Consider the following 14,349-nt stretch of genomic DNA (forward strand, 5'->3'; position numbering starts at 1 on the left):
AAGTTATTTTCAGAGTTTTCAGGTTATATTCAGAGATCCCTTTATCAGGTGGTATTGTTGGAGCATATATACATTTTTTAAGACAGTGCGTTAAACAACACAACCCTACAGAGAGTATCATGCAAATTTAACAATGCATTAAAAATCAACCCATTTATTTGCATAAGCAGGGCAGCTACCCACCTCTGGGCAGTGTGGCTGTGTGTCCTTTGCACAGATGGAGCTGGCAGAGCCAGGCAGCAGAGGCAGCACACAAGGGTCAGTCCCATGCAGCCCCCTGCCTGTGCTCTCCTGAGCCAAAACACTCTCTTTAAAATGCAACCTGTTAACAAGAGCATGTTAGCCATCCATGTGAAACCAGTGTGAACTGTGAGATACTTCAATTCCAGCAGCAGTCATTGGGTATGCATCATTTTCTGCTCCAGCCCAGGCTCATAACTTGCCCAGCATCAGCTGTGTTCCCTGCAGTGCTGGGAGGCAACACAGTCTCTGCTGGCATCAGATCTGATTTTGGGGGGCACCATTGTGGGGTTGTGGAAGACCAATCTCAGTTTCATACAGTCACTCAATGATTTTCCTGGAGCCAGTGTAGTGGATGTCACCCTGAATTTCCTCCAGTAGAAGCACTAACTATTAGCTGGCAGAAAGCTGAACTCTGCCAGTGCAGGTATTAAATAGCCTCCTTTTCTTTGATCCTGTGTATGTCATGAGATGAGGTATTTTGCTGCAGGGCACCTGAGCCTTTTTGAAGCCCCTTCTTGCCTGAGTGTGTCCCAGTGCCTTCCCTCACCAGGGAAAGGTGCCAGGGCAGAGGGAGCACCAAGCCTGTGAACCCCAGAGCTCCAGGCCAGGCATTCTGCTTTTGGGTGCACAGCTCTGCCTGCTGAATCCAACCAACAGCAGGCAGGAGGAGGAATCTCCAGGGTGTGGAAGTGTCTCTGCTCCTCCCATATCACCTGGAATGCCTTGTGTCAAGAAGACAAATTGATACCACTGAGGCTATGTTTAGAGGAGCTGGCAATACTGCACTTAAAAAGTGTTTTTCAGCTTGGTGGCACTTGGGCAGGGTGGCACTTCAAGCCCTGTTTCACAGGTTACATGAATTGTAGATAAAGTATTATAAATAGTTCAAGTAGAGAATCAGCAAGTCTTTTTCTTTTCTTCTTTTTCTTTCCTTGTTTTTATTTTCAGTGACAGATAATCTGGAAGTCCTTATTGGCATCTGATTTCAACTCAAATAGTTGTGGTTTAGGAAGGAAAATTCTTTTAAAAATTTATGTAATTGAAGTATGGGGTTAGCAATGCCTTGAACTGCCAGTGAGCCTTGGCCCCTGATGTAGCCTTTTTGTGTTCAGACCTCTTTATTCCTCTGTAAGCAGCTCATCCCCTCTTGCATGGCCCCAAGCACACAAATACATCTAGGCTAATGGAAGAGTGAGGTTAATATAAAGAGGAACCTTATTACCTCTAAGTTGTTTTTCTTTCAAAGCTCTCACTTATCATGTCAGGATGTTCCTGTTCTCTCCCATTTTTCTTTTCTTTCTCATCCCTTTGGAAAGATTAATTCCTACTTGGAATTATCTCTGGGGACATATGGAACATGCATCTTGCCTTTTGGCTGACTGACACATTAGATCTGATTAGTCTCTTGCCCTTTAGCTGGGAATAAATAGACAATTTAGTCAAAGTGGAACTATAGACTGGTGTGGAGTAACATCAAATAGGAGTTAGTAAATGCCCTTCCTCTGAGCAATACTTAACTACATTTAAGACAGCATAAAACTTTTCAAAAAAGCAGAATATTCAGTTACTGGATATATATATATATATATATATATATATATATATATATATATATGTCAGAAAAGCAAAACCCCAGAGTAAATAGTTGAACAGTTTTCCTTCCTTAGTAGAGTCTCTTTCAGGCATTGCCAGTATTATCTTTGTAATAATTATCATAAATATTATGCAGTTTTTAGACTGGAGTGTGAATATAGGAATTAAAATTAGTTTAGATATGTTACACGTCTTTATAAGAAAATAATCCAAATTCATGATCCTGTTCTGTGAAGGTAGGAGCATCACCAGCAGAGAAAGTTCAATACTGAAAATGTATATTTTGAACTTCTTTCTGGAAGTAGCTCATTTCCTGCATAATTGTGCTGCATTATTTTAATTAATAAAGCATAAATACAGAGAAAGTGGAGCAGATTATGCTGTAGAGTGGCAGTAGCAGCACCCTTGACAGGTCTCTGGAGCTGTGCTGCCCACGCTCATGCCCAGGGCAGGACAGATCTGATGTGGGCACTCTGCAGCAAGCAGAGCCCCTCCTGCACTGCATCCTGCCCTAGGGTGCAGATCACTCCTGCCATGGAACAGTAATAATTGGCTCCTAGTCTGCATTATCAAGCAAGGGATGACAGACACAGAGAGATGCTGATCATTGAACTGGTTGCTGGATCTCTGCCCAAATCCCCTTTTTCTCACACGCATGCAGAGATCCAGTGAACAGCACAGAGTTTGGTATTATTGGTATTACTTGGTATTTGTTTGCATTCAGACACATGCTCAAGCTCTCCTCTGCATGTGGTCTGTGTTCCAAGAGTTTTCTCTGCCTCATAAAGGAATGCTCTTGTTGCCATCATTGTTGTGTACATTCTGAATTGATCCTGGGCTGTCACATAAACAGCATCCCTGAAGTCCTGCTCCACTGCTAATAGAAGTTTTCTTTCCCACTGTCTGCAAAGAGTCCTCTCTGACAGACAGTCAGTCCCTGGCAGCTTGGGGGATAGAACTGTTGTACAAAACACCTTCTTAGATGTGGCTTTTTCTTGTGTGTTGAGCCAGGGAAGCTCAATACATGAAATGCCCACAGTGAAACACATATGCAAAACGTGTCTGTGGGTGCTGCATTGGCCATAAAGCTGGCTGTGGGATGCCCTGCCATTTCAGCTGCCACAGGAAGTCACCAGATCTGGTCCTTCTAAAGAAATCTGGGTGTGTGTTTGATTTTGGAAATTGTTTGGTCCAATTCTGACTTGCATGACTGAATACACCTATGTGGTAAATTGCAGAAATGTAGTGATCATAATTTTTGCATATTAATCACAACAGAGCTTAAATAAATGCTTTCATTCATATTTATAAATGGGACTTAAAGCCTCAGCTCTCTTGTCATCAGGAGCAGTGTATCTGTTTTTATTTTACTCTGTACATAGTATGGTCACTGGTCTTGTCAGCAGATACAGAAATGCTAATGTAGAGCTATTGGCATGAAGTTCTGCTGTTTTATGAAAGCACTGAAAATCCTAAAATAGTTTCAGTGGGGCACATGGTAAGGAATGCAACCAAAACCTCACACTGGTAATGTGATCTTGGAACTGTGACCAAAATACTGTCACTGCCAGGTGAGGCAAGGCTCCAGCTTTACATTTGCCTCTGGAAATCCAGGATGGAAAAGACAATACAGCTCTCCTTCTTCAGGCAGAGGAAGAGAGTGTCTAAAAACCCCAGGAGCATCGGGTTGCATTTCAGGACACACACACTGGTGTAAATAGAGCTTTCCTATGTGTACAGAAAGGAAAGTAGATCCCAGAGAAGCTTTCCTTTTACTCCTATTTGAGTCTGGCAGTTTTACCATGAGCATCCACTGCATATGAAAAATTTAGTATTAGATGTGTTTCTTTAATCTTCTTCCTTTTCAGGGTAACTGGCCTACTGGCCAGTGTATATATTTTGACTTTCATTTTCACACCATTCCTTTCCAGTCTTTCCTGACATTTCATAAGCAAGTTAGGCATGATACATTAGAGAGGGCACACTGCTGGCTGAGAAACTGCACTCATAAAGCAGATTTCAACAACTTACTGTTGAACTGAGAGGCTGTTTCAAGGACTTCACATGGATCTATACTGAGCCTTAATATTAATTAGAGAAAGGCTAAAGAACATGTATGAAGAGCGTGTGTGAGTCTAGACAGATATTGGAAGAACTTTGGCTAAAGGAAATCAGACTTCAAATACAACACTTGTAAATGCTGAAAGGTTTTGAAATCTCTGAGAAAAAAAATGATGTTGTGAAGTACTGCACTTGGAAAAGAGGGATTAAATGAGCAGCTGGAAAGAAAGATGATTACTGTTAGCATAAGAGCTCTGTATTCTATACATTTAGACAACTACAAAGAACACAGAAAGAAAGCAGAATAAGACTTCTGATTTCATCAGTGATGCATAAAGATATACATACACATATACACTTATAAATAAGTTTATATTATTTATTGTTGTCTTTTTTATGTTCACAGGGCTACAGCTACTCATAGGGGCCAAGTTATATTCAAGGATGCCTTAGCACAACAGCTGTGTGAACAGGGAGGTAAGAGTCACCATCATTCTAAAAATATCTGGCAAATGTGATTTTCCAGTGTACCTGCATGTCAATGCTAGTCTCCATGAAATCTGTTCTGTGTAAAACTTTGTATCAGGATCTTATTTACATTCTTGAAATGGAGTTTCTTTGGCTTCATACTTGACATCTATCCAGGAATCCCACTTTTCCTCTCTGCTAAGTATGGGGAACATAGAAAACTTTCAGTAGCATGATGCACATGCCTGAAATCAGCCTGTAATACCCAACATTTTTTTTCTGTCAGAACCACAGAGTTTTAACCCTTGCTGTATTAACATTAAGCATTATGGCTGCAGCAAAAGCTTTGTTTACTCTCCAACTCACACATGTCCTTGTGAAAATTCTACCTTCCCATTTCATGGAAGTAGGCCATTGAATTTTTGCCTGTCATATACAACATTTGATCATTTTTATCGCTGAACAAAATGTTTGACTTACACAAACTTGAAAAATCTATTTTTTTCACAGCTTACCCTTTCGATGAATAACCTAAAAAAAAAATGTCCTGCTGTCATCTGTTGTCTACAAAGAGTATTTTGCTTTGAACCTGCTTCATTAAGACAGTGAGAAGTAGAGAAAGTATCCATCATTTTTGGTACAGGAGAGAAAGGAATTTCAAGTTATATCAGCAAAATTCCAGTGATATTTCCATGTGAAAAGAAACAGTAAAACATGGGTCAAATGATTTAAAATAAAGATTTTTAAATTGAAAATGTGTTGTCATATTAACACACAAGAGAAAATCCCATAAAACACATCTATTGGAGGAATTAGAGCTATAAGGTTGTTTGGGTTTTTTTTCCCATGAGTTTGAGAATACAGCTTTTGCAATAAAAAGCTGTTGACCATTATTTCAGGAACATAAATTGAGTTATTCATATAAAATATCAATAGTAGTTCTGTGATAGTAAGGGGAAAATATTTCAACTTTCGACTTTAATATTCAAGTATTCACTTTTGTTGCAGTTCAATGGAAGTAGGAAGAGGGATTCAGAGAGGTGAAAAAATGTCAGCTAGCAGGCTAGGATGTTGGGTATACTTTGGAGGAATTAGAAATAAGTAAGTGCTGGCAATGAGAAGGGAATGTTATGGTGAACTGCATAGAAAGTGATTGGGCCAGCCAGGTTTGTGCTGTGGGGAAGGATGAACATCTGGAGAAATTACCAGGAGGTAATTGTGCACCTGTAATGGGGTGTGGAAGCATAGTGTGGTGTATGGGGACCTGGAACAGAAGTGTTGGCAGGATCACTATTTGGGATGTGCTGAGGAGGATGGGGAGGATATCTCCCACAGGCTGCTTGCTGGATGGGTGTGAGTCAAGAGTGGAAAAATGAATATGCAGAGTAATCAGCATAAAATCAGCACAAAAAACCTCATAAACAGATTAAATTCTCCAAGACATAACCAGAGAGTGAGCACAGCACAGTCAAAGGCAGTCTGGGGTAGCCAGAAGAGGTGGGGAAGGGAGAGGGAAGTAGGAGTCATATTGATGGCAGTGACAAAGATCTGGCAGTGACCAGGATGGTGAAAGCTATGCACAGGCAAGCTGAATGGAAATCCATGACTGTCAGTGTCAGAACTGGCAACATGGTCAAGGAGAATGTGGGCAAAGCAACAAGATTCCTCCCTGCTAGAAGAAAATACCAAGTCCTTCTTCAGACATGCTGTTCCCTGAGATTATAATAGGAGAGCTGACAAAAGAAACTTTTATTTTTTCACCCCGCCCTGCTTTGCAGTTCTGCAATTTTGGAGCATAACCTAACCTCAGATCAACATTTTAGCAACACTTCTGTTGGTTAGAACAGTAAGTCCTTATGTTACTGTGTGCTGTCCCTGAGTTCAGAGGAACTGTGCAGAACAAGGAGAAAAGAGAATTTGGATATTGATTGTATGCAGAGAATAAAGGATGCAGAAATGTCCCACTGGCTGCTCAGCTGTGACAATTCCTTTGCTGCCTCCTCCTTCCATCCAGCCACTGACTGCCATGTCCTGCACCAGTTCCCTGAAAGGGCCTTCAGTTTCCCCAACATGTCACAGTCTCCCACATCCTTGTAACTTTTGTGTTTGCCATGATTTTCCCATCAATTCTCTTTGCTTTATATGCAGTCACTTCAGAGACATCCTGAGTTTATCATCCCCAGGATGTATTGTCAGTGCAGTACCTCTGCAGCCATTAGATTTGGCAGGGATCACCCAGAGGTGATGCTCTGTGAGCAGTGGACAGGGCATGACAACTGTGGCAGGGATCAGATTTCCCTGCAGGACTGATGTGCAAGCTCCTCAGTTCTTCTCTTGGCTCTTCTCCCACATTTAATCCTCACCATGATTCTCTCCCCTTGGTTTCCTAGCTCAGGCACAGTTCCCTTGACTTGGATGTTCAACCATTGCATTGTCCTTGCTCCCACCCCTTCCAGGCTCTCCTCTGCCTTTTGGTTCTTATTCCTTCAGCACAGTGTGCATTGCATTAGTCTCTAACCACTGCATACTATTTTCATCCTCATACAATTAGAATTAATTTTCCTATTGAAAGAAAAGAGGCTTTCTTTGAAGTAGACCTTCGTTCATTTATTCCATTTTCATCAAAACCACTCACGTGAACAAAGGATTCTTTCAGGAAGAATTAGTGAATTTATTTAGATGCAAATATCATATTAATATATATGCAAAACAGCAAGATAGATTGACATAAATGAGGTTTTATAGTCTGTTTCTAGCCCTAAACATTACTATGCTGAAATAGTGCACTGAATGATGCGACATATTAAGTAGAGAAAAATAAAACCACAGGGCAACTTCACAGATTTATTACAGGACATCTTCTTAATAAGTATGTTCACTAGAGGTGATTTCAGACTTCCTAATGTCTAGTCAAAAGGATATACATGAAGATATGAAAGTAGCAAGGAATCTCAAAAATCATGTTCACTGTGGTTGTCCACCCTCAGATGTACATTAATAAATCCTAGTAGAGTTAATGGAATTTGTGCAGTGAAAGGAAAGTGATTTTTTGTATTTTGAAGAGAATTAGAGGATGATAAAGGGAAGTGTTAAGGGATGGCAATGCCATATGGATAATGAAAATGGAGTAAGAAATGATGCTGTAGGGGAAGACACCAAAGAAAGTAAAACAATTACTTAAAAGGCTCTGTGTTCAGAATAGAATACACATTTTAGGAAACTAGGGATATGTTTGAGAGCTGATGTAAGCTTTAAATTTTATGAGAATTATATTGAAGAAAGGAGACATAAAAATTACCATAGAAAAAGTTAATCTAGTACAAAGAGGAAAAAACCCAAACAAACAAAAACTGTATAAGAGAAGCTAGATGTCCTGTAAATACTTGAAAGGATAAATAAGGATCATAATGACTGATTATATTCTTGCCATTAAAATATATTTAATTAATCATATATTTAACTCCTTGATGTAATGATAAAATAAATAAAAAATAAGGTAAAATTAGTATTATGGATGTTGATCCATATTTATTTCTGACTTGAGTAGAACAAAAATAATACATTAGTAAACAGTGGCATAACTAAAATGGAGTTGACAAGACATCAGACCTGGCTTTATTGCACAGTAGAACACAGAAGAGTTTAGATCTCTAACATTTCTGCATGAAAATAAAAATATTGCTGGGAGGAACAGCTTGTGGTGCACAACCCCACCTGCCTTTGCCCCACCAAGTGTGGTGGTGTCAGTTAAGGAGGCTTTTCCCTGGTACACTGTTACTCCAGATCAGTAGCCCATTCTTTGGAAAAAGGATTTTAGTGGGAGATTTGTGTGCATTTTAGTTCTGAGTAGCAGAGAATCTCAGAACAGTAAAACCTAAGGGATGGAAAAGATGAAGGGAGCTGTTTCCTCTTAGTGCAATATCATTCCCTTCTGCTAATTCCCAGAATTTTATGCAATCTCATGCTCAATGCCATGGGTAATAGGACTGGACTTCCTTTCTTGAGAGACCCCTCCACAGTCTGACAGGTATCTCCATACTGGAAACAAATCCTGAGAACTGGCCCAGACTCTTATTTGAGAACTTTTGCCTGAATGTTTGTGCAAGACCTTTTAGGTGTGTTTTATACCTTGTAAAATTTAGGAATGCTGAAAAAAAGATGCAAAACAGGTTTCAGGATCTCAGGCTTGTATTTTACAAGCTCTCAGAGCAGTATTTTACAGGGCAGGGACTGGAGTGCAGAGCTGGTGTAAAGTTCCTCAGTTCATGTGTCAGCAAGAATAACAGAGCCCTGGGCAGCTCACTGACCCTCCCTAAGGGATGCTCAGCTCTATCATTCAATGGCAACTTTGTTTACCAGCAGAGAGAAAGTGTTGGAGGGAGTCTAAATAAAAGCATTTATTTCCTTTTTAATCTTCATCTGGCTGCTCATGACAAGGAGATTAGACTTCATAATCTGAAAAACAGAAGCTACCTCCCTCCACACCTCATTTGTCATGAATTGAAGAGCAACAGCTGATGGCCCCTGGCTGTGGAACTGAGCACAGTGTTTGTTTGGGAGCATGTGGCATTTGTGTAACTGTAATTCACTTTCCTGTTATATTAAAAAACCCACAAAGTTCAGGATTCTGACAAAAAAAGTAGGTATATTTTTTAGTGGGTTTTAAGAATATTTTCTTATGCTGTATTTTCTATTTATACCTATACACAGTCCTGACCCCAGAACTCTGTGGAATATGGGTGCCAATAATACAAATGGATGTTTCTGGGATGTTTCATTTGCCTTATGCTTGCTCTTAAATCTGAATAGGGACTAGTGTTACTTAACAGGTAACTATTACAATGTTTAATTATTTTGTTTCATATTTTTTTTCACTGACAAGACCACCACAAACAAATTGTTGCTTTCCTCCTCACATTCCAGTTTCTAGAAGATGACATTCTCTTCTCATTTCTTTCATATTTCCAGTTTAACCAAAAAGGGGCATATTTAAATTGTCTTAACCTTTCACTAGCCTTGCTTCATTCACAGAAAAATTTAACCTTTTACTCCAAAAATGCCTTCATTCTCCCTCATCCCATTGACACAGAGCCCACAATGTCCCCATTGACTTCTGAATTCCCCATTAGCTTCCCCAAGATTCTCATGCTTCCAGTTTGACTGTGGCCTTTCTCTCTTTGAGTCACTTTGTATTGCACACTTTCTTTGCTTTTTCTTGCCAGAGGGATTGTCGTGTAAGACAAGGCAAGCACTCTGCATTTCCTCACATTTTCTCATATTGTATTTGCTGATGCCTTAGATTGTGACCTCAGTTGAGCTCTGCTTCCATTCTTTGCTCAGTATAATTCATCTCTTGAAAAGCTCTCTATATACCCAGGGTGTAATAAATTCATTCACTTTACTTTTTAAAAAGGTACGACATTCTCATTCAAGCTAAGATGCATTTTGGAGCCACACAAATACTGATTCTAAATTTAAAACCATCCAACCATGTGCCTAAGGAACATCTAACAAACTGAATAATGGTTTAAAATATGAACTGAGATGGTCTTTCTTTTTCCCTCTCAGTCTGAAGTATTGTATAATTTCTTTTAAATTATAAATTTATATCTTTACTTTATATAGCTACTCTGCACTGAATAATTTCTTTCATATTGTACAAAAAAACTGCATTTGATTTTAGCCACACTGTATGGCTTATGGAAAAATCTGTGTTCTTTTAAAGTAAGTAGTTCTATAAATTGACTAGAAAGGGAGATCTGAAAATATTTTAAAACAATTACATTTAGTTTTGTGTTATGTTTTTAATTTCTATTATTTGTGGGCCTTAAATACAACACTTGAAGATCAACACAGTGCTGTTTTGCAATGAAATATAAAATGTAATACAGAAATTAATTATAGAGAGAATAAATGTTTGCCGCTCATTAAATGGTACCTTGATAGTCTTTTGTCATGCAGCTCAGGAATTTGAATCAGAATACCTGAGGCAAAAATACTTGGGCTTCTTAGATCCTGTGAAGATTTAGGAAACATAACCTCTCCCCAGCTTAAAGTCTGTACTTGTAACAACAACCTTTTTGTCTAACATGAAGTGTTTGCTTAGTTCCTCCTCTAATTTTTATGTGACTGATCAGTAGCATTAGTATGCACCTGCACAATTTCCTTCCTTTCATTCTGTTGTTGAGCAGTTTTTGTGGAAGAACTGTTTCAGGAAAAAGTCTCAGATCTCAAGTCTGTATTTTTTAATCACATAAACATCCAGTTTTATTAAACAATGGTTAAGTCAAAAGAGTTGCAAATGTAAAGATGCCAAGTTTGTGCTATACCTGTGCCTTTTTGCTGAATGCTGAAATTTTGCATAATAACTTCAGGAAGGGTCATTCATGACTGTGTGCATCCTTGGCTGGATCCCATTCCACAGAAAACCCCTTTCAAAGATCCATGCCAGACAACCTGGGGTCAATGGTAACACAGTCCTTTGTTTTTATCTGGAGGTCTGAACTTTTCTCCTTGGAGAAGGTGTCTCCTGCAGCTGAGTTACTTTCAAAGGCAAATGAAATTTCTTTGGGCAAGTGATGAGTCTGCCCATGATGTGCCCTGGCATGGCCATACTCCTGGCAGGGTGGATCTCAGCCACCCCTGTGCTCACAGCTGATGACCCCTCAGCACTGCTCTGGAACTGCTGAGAAGGAGGTGTTCAGAACATCAGGGACAGAGATTTCATTTTAAACCTAGCCTCTTAGAGCAGGAGTATTACAAATCCCATGCCCAATATGCTTCTTTTCCTGCAGACAAAATACAGAACAGTTTGTGTTGCTCAATTTGGGAAATAATTCAATTAATCCAGTTCAATCCATTTATTTGTGCAAATAATTTTTAAAAGGTTTCTGGTGAAACTTGCACATTCCCATGGAGAAGAATCCCTGGGGCTGCAGGGGACAATATGAAAGCATGTACATATATGTGTGTGTGTGTGTGTATATATATAGGTATGCATGTATTTACATAAGGTTAGGGGAGAGGTATATATACACACAATATGTATATGTTTATGTGGTCAGTGGTTGGTGTAAAATGTGTCACTCCTCTAATTGGTAAGTCTGTTAAATCACAGTTTTCTGTCTAAGGTAAATCCAGATTGCTTGCCATCATTTTCTGGTCTGCAGATATCTTATTTGTTGACTGCTCAGTCTTCATCACTTACTTCTCCATGAAATGTTGCAATTTCCTTACAGAATGGCATGCCTCTTTGCAAACCCAGTACTTAAGGACTAAGCAGGAAGAGAAAAACAAAATTCTTGAGATCTGTATTGGACTTTCTATTCAGATGACTATATGTGAGAGCTCTACACAGATTGCTGCATTCATTTTTATGTTTATTTTTAATCTATTTTTAATTTGTCAGATGTTATGACAGAAATTGCAGTACTTCAGTATTTTATTGCAAATAAGCTGAAGAATTCAGGAGTACTGCTACAATTTATGTCAGTGCCCAACAAAAAACATGGAATCATCAAATTAATCCTGGCTTCAAAAATTCTCATTTTTTGGGTGCTTTTATTTTTCCAAAGTCCAAAAGCCAGCTGGAAATACAGGTCCATGGCTGAGGTGCTGTTAGACAAATAGGTGGCTGCTTCCCAGGATCTTGGTTATGTGCACCCCTTTGGCCTTCATGAAGGAGATGTAACATAATTTGGATTTAAGATCCATCAAGGCTATGGATGTAGTAGCTGCCATGGAGTATCTAACACACTCTGTAGCCAGTTTCTATATTTCCCCATATTTTAATGTAGCTGTGCCCCTTCAGACACAGTCTGGTTCTGTTTGTGTAATGCTACACCAAGAGTCCTGTTTAATAAACTTGTGCCATTTCACATGTGCCCCCCATGCAGTTCTCTTTACAACACTCTGGAGTTTCCTGGGAGGCAGAGACCAGCTGGGGGATGGATCAGCATTGCCTGCTAAAACATGCTTTGATAGAAGTGTTTGTTACTGTGATTTTCAGAGTTTTTCTGTTATTTGCTACCCTAGGAATATTTAGATTAATTCTCCCAATAATATGCCCAGTAAAATGTTGTTCAGTGCAGTATGAAAGATCAAAGTATGACATTTTTTGCCTCTCCTAGACTATTTCTGTTGTTGAGCCTAATTTCCAGTCTTTTTGTCAGTCCTTGAGCTGTTGACTCTTAATCCAAATTATTTTTAATGATATCTCACAATTCTAGACTAGAGTTGATCTTTTTATTTTACTATAAAACCAGTAACTGACTTTCATTTATTTTGATGCTTATTTTAATTAAGACAATAATTATTTTTTTTCCTGTTATATTTTTGTAACTTTTGGGTTATATCACATTTTTCACAATTAACCTCCTGGGATAGCTGATTTAAGAGAATATATACTGTACAATTTATTTTAAGCTGACTTGATTTTTAATGCTGCAGTTGAGACCTGTTCATAAAAGATATTAATGCACTGTGTGTCTTTGTTTTCCACAGCCCCAACAGAAGCTCCCTTACATCCTCACCTAGGTAGGTGATTCATCATTCTTACTACTCAGAATAACTGACTTTATTATAATAAAAAAATCTGTAAAGTCACATGAAACTAGGTCTGAGAAATTCAAATAAAAATCAGATTCCTATAAAATGGGTTGAATTATGTCTAATTCTGATTAGTTGTTTCTTCATTGTGGCTTTTATTGCTCTCTTTTGCCTTTGACTCCTTGCAGTGTGAGTATATCATGCTGAAGACCCTTTGGTCCAAGTTATGTATATTTGCATAACATAACTCACAGTTTATGTTTCTTAAGTTGACCTTTCCTGCCAGATCTGCTGTAGCACACAGAAATTCCAATGAGCTCATGGCTTTTTGCTTATCAGTTGTCAAAATGAATCCTCTGACTATAAGAGCTGTACTATACTCGTTAAGACTTCTCATCCATTCTTGTGCCCATGTTTGCAAAATCTGGATTTGAAAGGATTTTTTTCTGAACATTTCAGAAAACCAACAATTTGGAACAAAAGTTCTTAAAAGATTCAGTGTGTATTTGGTGACTCTGTCTTTCCATAGCCAGCACATTTTCGTGATGGGGTCACTTCTTTATTTTTTGTGGTACTATGATCCATAGTAAGCAAAAAGCCCTGTAACTAAGAAACCCTGGCTCTCATAAGTAACATAATCTAAAAAGCAGATTTTTAGATATCTAAAACACATTTTACGCTGCATTGCTTTAGGTAAGGCAACATTTAGAAAGCATAGGATAATTGCACTGGGCTTTTTTTCATATGCTGCTTTGTTTTCTTTGCAGCTGAAATGCACAGTGACAGCATTATCCTGCGAGATGACTTTGACTCTTACCATCAGCAAGAGCTGAATCCTACCATGTGGTGAGTTTCTGCACTCCTTTATCTGCTTTTGAGCAAATGAAAACATTGTATTTATTGAATGAAATCAACTATAAACCAAAGTGTGAGTCTGCTTCATTTGGAACTAAATATTTTGGTTTATTAATTAATTTATTAATTAGTGACTGAAAAATTCTAAGTACATTGAAGTGGGTGACAAATTCTTGTTGATTTCAGATTTTTAACTAATCCAAAAATAGGAGGACTAGAGCTGAGCTCAGTGAATATTTATGAATGAAGATTTTGGTTTCCTGAAAACACAGCTTTTCATCAAAAAGGAGAAGAATTTCAATAATTAAACTTTGTTGTTTCTTTTTTTTTTTTTTTCATGTTGTACATGCTTTTGGTGAAGCTAACTATAGCAATAATTATTTCCAAACTGAAATGAAGTGCTTCCAAATTATTTTAAAAAATCATAAGAACCCCCCCCCCAAAAAAAAACCCAGTTGAAATTAAATACCTCTGTCTTATTTCCATGTGATTAAAATGCTTGAGGTTGAATTTTTTCCTTTTTTCTTTTTCTGTGGAAGGCACACTTTTTCAAAACTTTTGTTTTGTATAGAAAGGAAAACA

The 14,349-nt window shown here is 38.4% G+C and overlaps 1 protein-coding gene across 1 annotated transcript in view; it reads left to right on the forward strand.

The window, feature by feature from the left end:
• RELN (reelin) overlaps window positions 1–14,349 on the forward strand; it is a 270,757-nt gene that overhangs the window by 103,725 nt on the left and 152,683 nt on the right. The window contains exons 4-6 of the mRNA XM_079303527.1: window positions 4,304–4,374; window positions 12,868–12,900; window positions 13,680–13,758. Of these exons, the coding sequence (XP_079159653.1) occupies window positions 4,304–4,374; window positions 12,868–12,900; window positions 13,680–13,758 (183 nt within the window). The remainder of the gene's footprint in view (window positions 1–4,303; window positions 4,375–12,867; window positions 12,901–13,679; window positions 13,759–14,349) is intronic.

This window comes from Erithacus rubecula, assembly GCF_903797595.1.
Source record: "Erithacus rubecula genome assembly, chromosome: 4".
In the NCBI taxonomy this organism is placed as follows: Eukaryota; Metazoa; Chordata; class Aves; order Passeriformes; family Muscicapidae; genus Erithacus; species Erithacus rubecula.